At 57.6% G+C, this 13,805-nt stretch overlaps 1 protein-coding gene across 2 annotated transcripts in view; it reads left to right on the top strand.

Annotated features, from left to right (window-relative positions):
* FOXK2 (forkhead box K2) overlaps positions 1–13,503 on the top strand; it is a 41,379-nt gene extending 27,876 nt beyond the window's left edge. For both annotated transcript variants that reach the window (XM_015589683.2, XM_025047006.1), the window contains exons 3-9: positions 1,549–1,696; positions 3,776–3,922; positions 8,140–8,333; positions 9,115–9,290; positions 10,179–10,475; positions 10,604–10,813; positions 12,592–13,503. In XM_015589683.2, the coding sequence (XP_015445169.1) occupies positions 1,549–1,696; positions 3,776–3,922; positions 8,140–8,333; positions 9,115–9,290; positions 10,179–10,475; positions 10,604–10,813; positions 12,592–12,788 (1,369 nt within the window). In that variant the 3' untranslated portion in view covers positions 12,789–13,503. The remainder of the gene's footprint in view (positions 1–1,548; positions 1,697–3,775; positions 3,923–8,139; positions 8,334–9,114; positions 9,291–10,178; positions 10,476–10,603; positions 10,814–12,591) is intronic.
* Positions 13,504–13,805: the final 302 nt, after the last annotated feature.

Genomic DNA, 13,805 nt, shown 5'->3' with positions numbered 1-13,805 from the left:
GGAAGAGCAGCACCAGTAGCCGCCCTCGGAAGGGTGTCTGTGCCGCGCACATGGGTCAGCAGACGGGTGGCCAGTGGGCTCACTGCTGTCCTGCGCCTGCGCCTGCACCAGGCTGGCTCCTCCCTGCCTTCCTGTCCACGCCAGCTCTGCCGAGGAAGCGCTTGTCTCCCAGGGAGCTGACTCGTCTGCCTGTGGCCGTGTGGACCGAGGGCCACCAGCCCCACGGCCAGGAGTGTGTCCCGCGCGGGGGGAGCGCGGCGTTCGTGGGGCGAGGAGAAAGCCTGTGCGCACAGCGTGGGGCCGCGGCTTCAGCCCCTGCCCCAGCCTCTCCTGGCCCTGCTCTGTCTCCACCCTGTTCCCCTGGCCCTCTTCTCCCACGACCTGCGTCCTGCCGTCGCCAGCGTGCACCCGCCCACACCCCTGCTGGGCCAGATGGCGGGTGGAGCGACTGGCCTTTTCCAAACTCGTCGCCCGGCGGTCGGGCCACTCTCCCAGGCCACGGCCACACGTCTTACCCGTGAGCTAGTGTTCAGATCACGGAGAGTCCGTGCAGTCAGTGCTCGTGGAACGGGTGGCTGTGCGTCCTGACCGTGTGTGCTCACGGCAGAGGGTCTCAGGAGGGCTGCCGAGGGCGCAGCCATCGCATTGGGGCTCCCCCCCACCCCCACACATCCCGGCCCTTCCTTGCCAGTTCAGTTTCTGGGTGGTAACTACTGTTTAGTAGGTATTTTTTCCAGAAATTTTCTTTACATTTGTAATACTTGTCTTTTTTTTTCTTTCATACAAAACGAGATCTAACCATAAAACTATCCTATGACTTACTGAATTTTTAAAACAACCTTAGCTCGGTACCCTTCCATTTCAATAGCTTGTTCTCTTTCAAGTTTAATGCTGTGTGGAAAAGGGAGCACAGACTCGGTGAATTATCACAGACGAACGTGGCCTTGAGTCAGCGCAGAGATCAGGGGTCAGAACATTCCCGGTGCCCAGCCCGAGCCCGTGAGAGAAAGTGCGTGTTTGAGACTGGGCTCCCTCCTCCTTGGCCGTGCCCTAACTAGCCTGCCGCAGCCTGTGTGTGTCTGTCTGCGGTCCCCTCCCCTGCTGCACCCCCGTCCTCAGCCTGGCTGCCCTCGCCCCGACTCTCCCTGACCTTTCGAGGGTAGCTGGAGGCCGCATCTTGCGCAGACTATCCTCAGCTCCTCGGAGAGGGAGCGAGCAGAGTGTGTGCTGTGTCCCTCTGCCAGGCAGGAGCCCTGGAGCCATCACATGTGGCCCTGCCCTTGGTGAGTTCCGGAAGTGTCCTGAACTGCCATTTCCTCACGGGTGGAATAGGTGAGCCCTCCTTCCTTTGAGAGTTGGTTTTTCGGTTATGTAAGATGACACGTGGAAGCAAGTGCCCAGTTTCCACAGCTCAGGGCGATCGCGAGCTCCACGGGTTTGTTTCTCCACAGGAGAGGTCGATGTTCTCGTCTGCAGTCTGTTCTCGGAACTCGGAACCAGTTATTGAAGCACAGTAGACTGATGGGAACAATCTTCTCTCGTCCACAGTGCTGCAAACTCCTGCCCATCCAGCCCCCGGGGAGCAGGGTCGTCAGGGTACAAGGCGGGCCGCGTGGTGCCATCTGACCTCAGTTTGATGGCCGACAGCTCACAGCCAGAAAATGAAAAGGACGCTTCAGGTGGAGACAGCCCGAAGGTAAATGTTTTGTAGGCTTGAAACAGAACCCAGGGGCCACTGTGGGGCCAGCTGCCCTCGCCCCGTCGCCCATGTCCCGTAGCATCCCCACCAGGGCCTTGGTGAGGTGTGGCCGCCTTGTGGCAGTGAGGCGCTCCCCAGGTGGCTGTGGGGCTGGCCGTGGCCGAGCATCTTGCAAACACGTCGCTCGGTCATTGAGGACTAGGTCTTCCAGGGCAGCTGTGGGCCCAGGTGCTGAGAGCGGAGCAGACAGTGGGGTGCAAGAGAAACCCTTGGTCCTCGTGAGTCCCAGCAAACCATTCCTGGGCCTTCGTCCTGTCTGAACACACGCATGCACGCGGCCACGCTTGGGGCGCACGGTGGCCCCGCAGGCTCTGCTCTCGTTCTTTGACTCAGTAACTTCCCTTCTCGGATTTGTCTAAAGGAAATGGGCAGAAATCTCAAAAGTTTCTGAAACAGAAAATTGAAAGCACCCTAAAGGTCCCATAAGGGAAGAACGATCGAGTCAGGGAGCTCTGTGCGACGTGTTTGCTGGCACGGGGGGGCTCTTTCCGCACTGCTAAGTGGAAGCAGCAGAACAGAACGCCGCAGTGTCCCTCCGACTGCACGCTCATGAGACGGGGCGTATTCACACCAGACCGCCCAGCCACGGGAATGACGGGGCCTGGCCACGCGCCACCTCCCACGGCAGCCAGGAGCCCTGCACACGGGCACCCTGGGGACATGAGTGTCCATCTGCCCGATTAAGATCATGCGGAACTAATCACGTTGGTGCAAGACACATTCCTGATGGCAAAACTCATAACAAATCACAGCAGGACAGCGATGCTGTTGAGTATCCAGAACAGTCGTGGCCTCTCTGGGAGGGAGAGGCTGTGGGCCGTGGGCGCATGTGGAAGCTTCTGGGATGTGGATTGTGTTCGCTTTTGACCTAGTCTAGTGTCGGTTGTACTGAGGTTAATTTATAAAAATTTGTTTTCAGTCTACTTGGCTGTATCACGAGCTTTTCTGTATTACAGTTCTCAATAAAAAACGTTAAAAGTGTATAGAGGAACGATGATAGGGAAACACGGCCTAGGGACAGCGAGGAGGACGGCGTGGTGCTCTGTGCCTGCTGCCCACTTGGTCTACAGCTTGGCCTCTGCGCCCTGCCACACCTCTCTCCTGAGCGGCCGCGCTGGACCTGGCCCAAGCTCAGGAAAGGTCCTTTCAAGAGGGGAGCTGGGCCACTAGGTGACCAGTCCGTGTGCACAGCATGTGCCCTGTGCAGTCCGGGCCCACACATCGCCTTCCTTCCCAGTCCGTCTGTCTGTCTTCTGCCCATTTCCGCCTTTATGTCATTTGTGTGTGTCTGTAGTCAGTGTCCGCGTTGTCCGTTCCCAGGCCTCCTCTGACAGGTACGATCCTAAATGTGTTCTTTTGCAGTTTACTGTTTGCGTCAGTGCATGTTCTGCGGTTCCCGTGTGGACTGTTTCCCAGTGGGCTTGTGCATGGTGGGGTCCTGAGCCATCACAGTGGCCGGGAGCCACTGGTGGCCTGGAGCATGCCCGCACTGGGGAGGCCGGTGGCCTGCCCCCAGCACCACGCCCACCACTGCTCCAGACCCTGGTACTGGAAGTCCGCGGCTGGCTCCTGGCGCTCACCGCTGCCTGGGGCTTCCTGCGGGAGCAGCCCCTCGGCTGGGGGCCTGGGGGACGCTCTTGGTCTGAGTGGTCTTCACTTGGGCCCTATGGTGCTGAGCGCTCCTGCCCCGCGTGGCCCCCCCGCCCCTACCACGTGTACACGGGGACCCAGCAGGGCCTGGGAGGAAGCGCTTTTCTGATCATATTTTTTTCGTTCTTGCCACTTGGACTTAATCTTAATACAGTTTTAACATTTTCTTTATGTTGGTGTATATTTTTTCACTTGTTTTCTCTACATATCCCAAATGCCTTCTTGATTATGTTTTATAGTAAAGAAGACGAAGCATTCTCACAGGAACACTTAAAAAACACCAAGGACCCTGAATTTTAGTAAATTTAGTAAACATTTTGATAATTTCAATACTTTCTCTTTTTTTTTTTTTTAACTGAAATACAGGATGACTCAAAGCCACCTTATTCCTATGCACAGTTAATTGTACAAGCAATTACGATGGCTCCTGATAAACAGCTCACCCTAAATGGAATTTATACGCACATCACTAAAAATTATCCCTACTACAGGACTGCGGACAAGGGCTGGCAGGTAAATCCGTTTCAGTTTGTTATTGAATATTTGTCACATGCCTTGTGGATGCTGTTGGACAGCTGAGGGGAAGTTAAGCGGCTAGGGTACAGGTGGGGAAGGTAGACAAGGTGCGCGAGACCCTCTCCTGCTGATGGGCCTGCTGTTGCTCTTGCTGCCCCCGGGCACAGAGCAGAAGGAATAGTGTTCTAGAAGAAACTCTCAGCCTACAAGTTTTACTCTCTGGGTGCCCGTGGGCGGGAGGTGTGGGGTGTTGGAGGGGCTGCCAGTGTGGTTCATGTCGCGGCTGAGGGGAGGGAGTTGGACGCCTGGCCCACCCTTCACTTTGCCTCTCCTCTGTCCCCCATCCGCGTCTGCTGACATCCGTAGCTTTCTGAAGTGTGCCCAGAGATGGCGCCCACGCTGTTTTATTGATAAACCCTTTCCTCAGAAGACACCCCCTCCCGTTGGCCACGACATGGAGCAGATGAATGGCACGCTCCCTCGTCTGAAGTGAGGAGCCTCCCACTTGTCTCCTTAGGGTATCCAACCAGGGCCTCCTCAGAGGGCACTTTGAAATCAGCATGTGATATTTCTAGCGATTGGCTTCTTAATTTAGTTTTTCAAAACCGCAGTGTGTAGGTTTCCTTGTTCTGTGCACCTATTACGTGTGGCCATTTCCCAGATGTACAGTAGGCCTTCAACCAGTTCAGTCAGTGTGGGAAAGGGTAAGTTTGAAATATAGACTGTTAAAAGAGTAACAAAAGAGAAGTATACATTTATAACTTGCAGATTTATTAAGTAACTAGGAATGGCTAGTTACTCTGAGGCTTAGTGAGTAAATGAGTCTTTGAAAAACGTGTCTGTCGAACCGAACTCAGTGATGTGGGCGGTGGGGGTAACCGTTTTCTGTTCAATGGAGAGTAAACCCTTTTCCTTCTACCTGCAGACATGTAAACGTTTAATAAATAGTCTATCGACCAAATGCCGAACATTCCCCTCCTGAGGGATCTTATGTCAGGGGCTGTAGTCGTGCCAGGTGCAAAGTGAGACCCAGGCTGCGCCCTGGCCTGAGGCAGCTGCGCCCTGCTCTGAGCGAGGACGCCCGTCCGGGCCCAGCTGCCAGGCAGGTTTCACGGTTGCACAAGGAAGCCTCTCAGCACGGTGAGGTCATGCTCCAGGGAAGAAGGAAGGGGCAGAGGAGAACCCTGCCTGGCGCCCGTGGGGGGCACTGGGCAGCATCGGACGGTCCCCCCGGTGTCTCCTGACACCCGTTTGAGTGCCAGCCGCCTCCAAGCAGCGAGGCGAGGCGCTGGGCCAGCCGCACTGGTGGCTGCGGCTCCGGGGGGCGACCTCACAGCCCGCGTGGAGCGGAGACTTAGAGTCAGAACTGCAAGTCAGGCCCTTCTCTCTAGCTGTCACTGACGCTTGTTTTTATTGTGGCACTTTCGTGTCTAGACCCAGGTCCGTGAGGTGGCGCCGCGCCTTCGCCCTGTGTCAGGCCACTCTTGGGACGTGTCACGCCTGGTTCCCGGGGTCCCTTTAGTTTCGGGCAGGCCCCTCGATTCCTTTCTCCTCGGCGTCCCCCGTGCCGAGCCGCAGGTGCCCTGGTCGTGACTGAGTGAACTCTTCCCAGGCGCCTGCACTGCCGGCCTCTCTCTACCTGTGCGACCTCATCCCCATTCCCTCCCGTAAAACGAAAATCCTCTCCAGTTTGCAACCTTGTTTCCAAAAAGAGCTGGATCCTTTGGAGGAAAAGCAGTCCACCGGAACAGCACGTTTTTCACCTGCGCCTGTCCAGACTGTGTCCTGCCCTCCCAGGGCAGGGAGGTGGCATCACAGTGCTTGTCAGCGCGCCCCAGGGCGCTTGAGCCTCGAGCTCGGCGCCAGTCCCTCAGAGGGAGTGTTGGTGCGTCCCAGCACGCCTGCCTTCAGCACTCAGTGGGCGCCCACGGCTCCCTGTCACACTGACTTTTGGTGTGTAGCTCTGTCTGCCCCATAGCAGAGCTTGTTGATTAATCTAGAGGAAATTCTAGGACAAAACAGATGGTCTGAGTAACCCTATCTGGAGAGCTGGCGCATTTCCTTTGGTGGCATATTTATGCCAAGATGTTTTCTTATGATTTATAATTATAGTTTCACCCAACCCAGAATTGAGGCATTTGTTGTGACTGAAACGTTTGAGAATTCTGGGGCGCTCAGCCTCCGACGGCACCCACACTAGTGTCTTGACGTGGAGGGGTGCTTGGTGCTCCCCTCACCCTGCACATTGGGCCTCCCGGGAGGTGCTGCACGTGCGTCCTGATCTCTCGTTTCTGCACAGGCTCACGTGCGGCAGGGACAGTGCGGCAGGGGGCGGGGGGGGGGCGCCAGTAACTGACCAGCTTTGCACCTCTCCCTGCAGTAGCCTTCCGGGCCAGGAGGGGTGGGAGCCACCACAGTTAGGCCAGGGTTTGGGGGAACTTTTCTCCATATTTGGCTGTGAAGGACGACACCCGCCTCTTCCCCGAGTACTGCACAGTCACCTTGGGATCGCTAGTGTCCCGGTCAGTATGGTCCTAACTGATGCAGCTCGGTTCGATCGAATTTGTGTCGAGTTAAATGTATCTTACTGTTTTGTCACATTTCCTAAGTCTCGTTGGCTGAAAAATCGCAGGTGACTATAAACGGTGCCTCATTTGACCGTGGCGTTGCTGTCAGGGCGGCGAGGAAGCGGGGCAGCGAGGCCCTCAGCTGGGAGCAGCCTGGGCTCCCTCACGATTCGGACAGAACCCGGCCTCCCCGACCACTGAACCTGCTCTGCAGGCGAAGCAGCGTTGCTAGCCCTGGCCTTGTCCTCCTCCATCAAACGCTAGCACCCCAGCCCCCTGCAGCAGCACTTCCCACCCCAGATGCCCCGTGTGCCAACGTCCCTTTCCCCCTGGCCACGTGCCCGCCACCCACTCCGCATCCGTCAGTGCGCTTGCGCCTTCACTTGGGGGCCCCCACCTCCCTTGTCAGATGCCGTTCTGTATTGTGCTTGGCCATCACTTCTGAGGTCCCCCCAAGGAGCCATGCTCCCAACGGCATGGTCAGAGGGACCCCGGAACCCCCAGTCGGAGAATCTGCCTTCTGATCTGATTTAGGCCCGAGTGCAGCCTGAGCTGTCCACTCTCTCTGGTGGGGCAGCTTCCGTTTTGTGGAGGGGTCCATTGGAGGGTGTGGGTGGTCGCCAGCTAAACCCTGTGTAAACATAGTAGGTGTCCACCGTTACTAAAATAGCCTCGATCTCGTGTGTTCGTGCATCAACAATTTCATAAATCACAGACACAGCCTAGCCGCCTCCTTCACGTTGCTGATGACGTAACGGACTTTTGCAGGCGTTCACGGAGTTCATCACGGCCTGTGACTGGTGTGGCACCCCAACAGTCACCTAGATTAATTGTCAAGTGGTATTTGATGCTTTCTGGTTTCTGAGCTGCCATTGCAACTTCGGAATTTCAGGCTGTGATTAGCTGTTGGATTAGGTTAACTGGAGAGTTCAGAAATGACGTTTGGAAAACCCAGAATTTTCTCTGCACTTTTACCGTTTAGACGCTTAATGGTTTAATTGATCCATCTTCAGCGTGAACATTAACGGGCGGGTGGGAGACACTGCGTGCAGCGCTCGCACCCAGCCTTTCCTGACCCCGTGGGGTCACGGGGTCATGTCTCCTCCTGTGTAGTCTGGGCTGCAGCAGGGAGCGCTCCTCGAATCGGGCCGGCCTTTTTGTGGCAGAAAGGGTGGAGCCGGAGCTGAGAGGTTTTGTCCACGAGCCTCCTGAGGTCATCGTGAGGCTCCAGTGAAAACCGTCTCTGATCGTACTTGGCAAAGGGCTGTTCCCAGCCTTGGGCTCACTTTCCTCCTTTGTTGCTTTGCCAGGTACTTTATACGGGATTTTCAGTGGCTATGACAGTTTCTGTAAGCTAAATCTGTGCTCAGAAAGTACTAGAAAGGACTGGCTTAGACAGGAAGGGCAGCAGGAAAGGTGACCACAGCGCTGGTCCTTGGTTTCCTACCTGGAAAGAAGCTGGGAGCCGATGCTTTCCTGTTGGAAATAGCCTGTCTGCAGGTGGCGGAGCCGCTGAGGGGCGGGGCCAGCCCCTTCCAGCACAGCGCTGCCTTCAGGTTCCTGCTTTGCAGGGCACTAAAATGAAGCACATTTTTCTTTCTCAGCAAAGAAATATATGAATTCTACGTATTTTTTTATGTTTCATAGAATTCAATTCGCCACAATCTCTCTCTGAATCGTTATTTCATCAAAGTACCACGTTCCCAGGAAGAACCAGGCAAAGGCTCATTCTGGAGGATAGACCCTGCCTCTGAGAGCAAATTAATAGAGCAGGCTTTTAGGAAAAGACGGCCTAGGGGCGTGCCTTGCTTTAGAACCCCTGTGGGACCACTCTCGTCTAGGTAAGGACAAGGCAAACAGGAAGACCTCACTGAATGGTCGGTACGTTCACCTCAATGTGTTGGTAACTTTTCCTTTTGAAAATGAAGGAGCTACCAAATGCATTCTGATTGAAGGTTGGGATGGGGATTTGAAAAAAAAGTGCCAGTGCTGTGTTTCTGTTCCTGGCGCCCCAAACGGTTCGGGCTGTTTGTAGTTTCACTTACACCCCGTTCGCACGCAGCGGTTGCCGCGTCAGCGACTCGCTGCGTACTGTAACGTGACAAGTCGCTACGCAGCAGAGCCAGGCCGTGGGATGGGTCGTGTCTCCTTTCTGTTGGTGTGTGAGAGGCTCTTTAAAATCTTTTAGCGGCTTAAACTCAAGATTGATTTGCATAATGTTATTGCCCAATTTTAAAATTACATATTTTTAGCTTTATTAATACGTACTGTTTTTAAACAAACGAAGTGACCGTAACTTGAGTCAGCAGCCCACACCCGCTCTCACACGGCCGGCTCCCACTGCCTGACTGTGGACAGGCGCGTGGAGAGAGGGCAGCCAGTCCCCCGGGGCCTGCAGCAGCGGTGCCCGGCACACGGCGGCCCCGGCACAGCCGAGCGAGTCTCGCCGAGTGTCCTTGACAGTCCCTGGTGTTCACAGAGAAAGGAGGACTTAGGGGAGTATAGTCGGTTGGCGGAAGACAAATGACACCCCTTTTTTTGCAAAATACACGTTATTAGAACAAGGCAGCTGTATGAGCGCTTCACCTTTAAAGATCCCCTGTCGTCTTTTTGACAACACAGAAGTGCCCCGGCCTCCCCTAACCACGCCGGAGTGCTGTCCGCTCACTCCAGCGGCGCCCAGACGCCCGAGAGCCTGTCGAGGGAAGGGTCACCGGCGCCCCTGGAGCCTGAGCCTGGCGCCGCGCAGCCCAAGCTCGCTGTCATCCAGGAGGCGCGCTTCGCCCAGAGCGCACCAGGTGAGCTGCCGGGGGCTGGCACGGCCGGGGGGGACTCGTCACGGGACCAGCGGTCCTGTGTGCCGTGGGCCTAAGACCCTCTGCACACACCTGAGCGCTGCCTCACAGGCTCTGAAAACTGGTAGCACTGAGCGTTTAAAGCATGACTGAACGCTCTTCTGTGTGAGCTGTGTAGATGCCTGAAATAACTTAGCATTAACCCGCTTCCGTTGCTTCGTCATTCAAAAACCTGTGAAAAAGATCCCCCCAAAGGAGATAACCTGAGGTAAACTAGACACTGACCGGCAGCAGAAAGTACTCATTTGATGACTAGGCGAGCATCTGGCAGCTTAAAGTCGCCGTGCAGAATAAAAGTGTGTGCCCTGGGGAATCAGCACACACACGCAGTGTGTGGTGTGTCTGGGCTTGCCCTGCCGTGCGCCTGACTGGCCGGCAGGATTTGCCTTCTGATGTCGCCATTCTTGGCCCTGCTGGCACCCCCACCCCCACCCCCCGTCGCTCCTGTCTTCCGCGCATTCCCCCTTTTACCCTGGCAGAGCTTACCGCGGCCCGTCTGCGCGCTGCACCCCCTGGGCGGTGGAGACTTCCATCCCAGGGGAGCGTGGCCTCAGTCGGGCCTCAGAGGGCAGTCTCCTCCAGCCACGTCAGCGGTGCTTTTTCACAAGGAAAACTGGGGGACGAGCTGCTGTGAGCAGCGTGCACAGAGCGGAGACCGTGCCGTTAGCGCTCAGACAAGCCAGCTACCCCGCTGAGGGTCTGGCACGCGGTGCAGGGGCTGCGTCCGTCGTCAGTCTGTCCTCAGTGTGTGGTGGCAGTTGGCGGGTTTGGGAACCGGCGGGAGGAAGCCAGGATGCAGAAGCCTCACGCCTGCCCCGTCGTCCCTGGCAGGCTCACCTCTGTCCAGCCAGCCCGTTCTCATCACTGTGCAGCGGCAGCTGCCCCCGACCATCAAGCCCGTCACCTACACTGTTACCGCCCCTGTGACCACCTCGACCTCCCAGCAGCCCGTGGTGCAGACAGTTCACGTCGTCCACCAGATCCCGGCAGTGTCTGTCACCAGCGTGGCCGGCCTGGCTCCAGCCAGCACATACACCGTCGCCGGGCAGGCCGTGGTCACCCAGGCGGCTGTGCTGGCCCCTCCTAAGGCAGAGCTGCAAGAGAATGGCGAGCACCGCGAAGTCAAAGGTGAGCGGCGGGGCCGTCGCGGGGCGCTTTCCGTACCCTCAGACGCCCGCCGACTGCGCTGGGAACGCGCAGGTCTCTGTCAGCCGCCTGCGGGGACCAGTGGTGTCACTCTGCTCTTTTAATTTCAGTGAAAGTAGAACCGATTCCTGCGATCAGCCATGCCACACTGGGCACTGCCAGCCGGGTCATTCAGACGTCACAGGCTCCTCCTGTCCAGACGGTCACCATAGTGCAGCAGGCACCTCTGGGTCAGCACCAGCTACCAATAAAAACTGTAACGCAAAACGGGACTCACGTGGTGCCCATCCCCAGCGCTGCCCACGGCCAGGCGAACAATGGTGAGCGGGGTAGCGGGGAGGCTGCTTCGTGCTCCCTCCACAAGGGTGGCGCTCAGCGTTTTGGTTCCGACTGTTAGAATTTTAATTTTCGTCTGAGGAAATGTTTGCGTTCTCAGCCGTGAGAACCTAACACTGCGGGACACCAAGACCTGTCCGCGCGCTTGTTGGCGGGAGAGGCGTCCAGTCCTTTGCCCATGTTTTCGTTGGATTGTCTTGTTGCGCTGTAGCTCTGACGTATTCTGGAACTGGCTTCTGATGCATGGTTTGCACGTTTCCTCCCATTTGTTTTTTCACTTTTTCGATGTCTTTAATGCACAAATTTCCATTTGGATCAAGTCCAACTGGTTTGTTTCCCGTTTTGTTTCTCGTGCTTTCGTAGCCACAGCCATTGCTAAGTCCAAGGCCCTAAAGACTCGCCTTGCTCCACTGGCGGTTTGAGGGGTTAGCTCTTACATTTCGGTCTTTGATCCATTTGGACTTAACTTTTTTATATAATGCGAGGTAAGGCCCGACGTTATTCTTTTGCACGTGGATGTCCAGTGTTCCTGGCAACTTTGTTGAAGAAACTGTTCTGTCTCCACTGAGTGGTCTCAGCTCCCTTGTTGAAAATCAGATGCACGGGCTCGGTTCAGTTCTGTGTCATTGATTTTCACATCTGTCCTGATGCCGGCAGCGCATCGTCTCCTGGCCTCAGGTGTGTGGTCTGCGCTCAGACAGGCTCTTCGTCGGTCCGCATCTGCCCCCGTGACGGGCTTCGCGGCTTGATTCCTGTGCCTTCGTAAAACGTTCAGGCAGAACGTGTCCGTTCTCCAGTCTGGTTCCTTTCCTTTTCAGCCTTGTTGAGGGAGAGCTGACCCACGGGACTTATAGATCCTCACACAGGAGGCTGCTGGGCCCTTGGGGTGGTGGGGACCTAGAGACGGGCCGGGCTTCACCGGCGTGGTGGCACCATCAGCTCTCTCTGCTCAGGATGCCCTGTGGCTTCGCGGTGCGTCCGTTCCACGTGCCTCCCTCTCTCCTCACTCAACTTCCAGTCCCGTTCGTGGGACGGGGCTGCAGGAGGTGCCATGCAAAGTAGGGCACCTCTGCCGAAGCGCGCGCACTGCTGGCACCCAGAGCCACCACACCACCCAGCAGGCGTGCATCCCAGCCCGCGACACCAACAGCGGACCCTGCGGCACTCGGGCTTGCGTGCGTGCACGCCTCTTGGCAGATGGGATCTCGATCAGGCCACCTGCCTGGGCCCTAAACCCCCTCGTGGCGTGAGGGGAAGTGGAGGAGGGGGAAGAGCCGGGGTCTCCTGGGCGTGGCTTCCCCCCGATCTTTAGCCCAGTTCCACTTGCTCGCCTTGAGGAAGCAGCACTTTTAAGCTCGGGAGCAACCCTCGCGGGTGGGCCTGGGAGGAGGCCAAGGGGGGGCCGGTCTCCTGGGCCCCATTCACCTGCGCCCCATGACCCCCCGGCCTCACATGCAGAGGGATTGGAGCGTCAGCGTGGACGTGAGGCCAGGCTGCGACAGCAAAGCCGTTTGCTGTTGGTCCCGCAGTAGCCTGACCCTGGGCCTCAGTCTCCCCCAGGGTTCTGTCCAGGTGGCTCGCTCTTTGAAGTAATGAAAGAGATTCATCTGTCATACAGATGCCCACAAGCACGCAGTCTCCAGGGGCCCGGCTGGCCACCTCGGTCCATCCAGGTCAGAGGGCGAAGCTGCCCCTCGGGTCAGAACCTGGAGCCAGTGGGTGCCTGGGTTCCCTTGGGGTTTGACTCACTGTCTCTTCGCAGCAGCGGCAAGTCCTCTGCACATGCTGGCAACGCACGCATCAGCGTCGGCATCCCTGCCCACAAAGCGCCAAAATGGCGACCAGTCGGAGCAGCCGGAGCTGAAGCGGGTCAGGACGGAGGGCGGCGAGAGCATCGTCATCGCCGTGAGCGTGGACGCGGCGCCGGCGGCCGGCCGGGAGAAGGGCATCCAGAACTAGCGCCTGGGGAGCTTTCCCGCCTTCCTGCCAACTCTGGTGCCAAAAGGAGACACTGCCTCCCACCGACGGTCGGAGCGCGTCCTTGGGGGGTAGGGGCCCTGCGGTTGGAGGTTGCCCAGCACTGAGAACACAAAACCCAGGTGGCCTTAAAACCCTTGAAAAGACAAGTCACACCTGAAGGAACCGCTCACTGAGACGGATGCTGCCGCGCCTCCCTGCCCGGCGCCCAGCTCTGCACTCCGCAGACCCGCCGGCCTTCCGCGAGGGGACACACAGGAGCCACGCCGCCCTCAGCTCCTCTGGGGCTGGCGCCGGCGGCCAGACGGCGTTTTGCTGTCAGGCGTGGCGCTGGGAACGCTGGGGCACTGGGGCACTGGGGCACTGGCCGCGCCTTCTGTCCTGGCATTCCAGATCGTTCCACTTCCGCCCGGGACGCTGGGAGCCTCATGGGCCCTTGGGTGCGGGCTCCGCTTGGCGCAGACACAGGGAGCTCTGCTTGTTCTCGCGAGCAGAGACAGGCCCCTGCTGGGGCCACTCCTCCGTGCCCGCGGGGCCGCCGGGGGGACCCCGGGCTGCACCCCGGGCTGCACGAGTGACCTGCCGGACTCGGGCTGCACTTGACTGTTTCTGTTTCAGCTCCTTTTTGTTGTTCGTTTCTTTGTGTTGACTTTGTCCCTAGTATAATTTTCCACTCTAAGTAAAAGACGTCTCCTAAGTATGGTGTATGTTTAAGACAGAACTGTTCCCACCTCCTCCGGAAGAGATCCGATCTTCCGTCACTCACCCTTTCAAACAAGTGTCGCGGACCTTCGTGTGGTGCGTTTGCTGTTTTAGGTGCCGTCCCCACTGGTGCCACCGTCCGCCCCGCCCCGCAAGCCAGTGCCGGTGGAGCGGAAACTGCGTGTGGACACGGCGCCCGGCGGTCAGGCGTGGGAGCGTCTCCCGCCTTCTGGTTTGTACTAGGAAATCTCCCTGGACCGTTCAGGACTGACCCAGCCCCGGGGACGCTCCCCTACA

This window comes from Pteropus alecto, unplaced genomic scaffold, assembly GCF_000325575.1.
Source record: "Pteropus alecto unplaced genomic scaffold, ASM32557v1 scaffold134, whole genome shotgun sequence".
NCBI lineage: Eukaryota > Metazoa > Chordata > Mammalia > Chiroptera > Pteropodidae > Pteropus > Pteropus alecto.
This window is presented reverse-complemented; position numbering and strand designations above follow the sequence as displayed.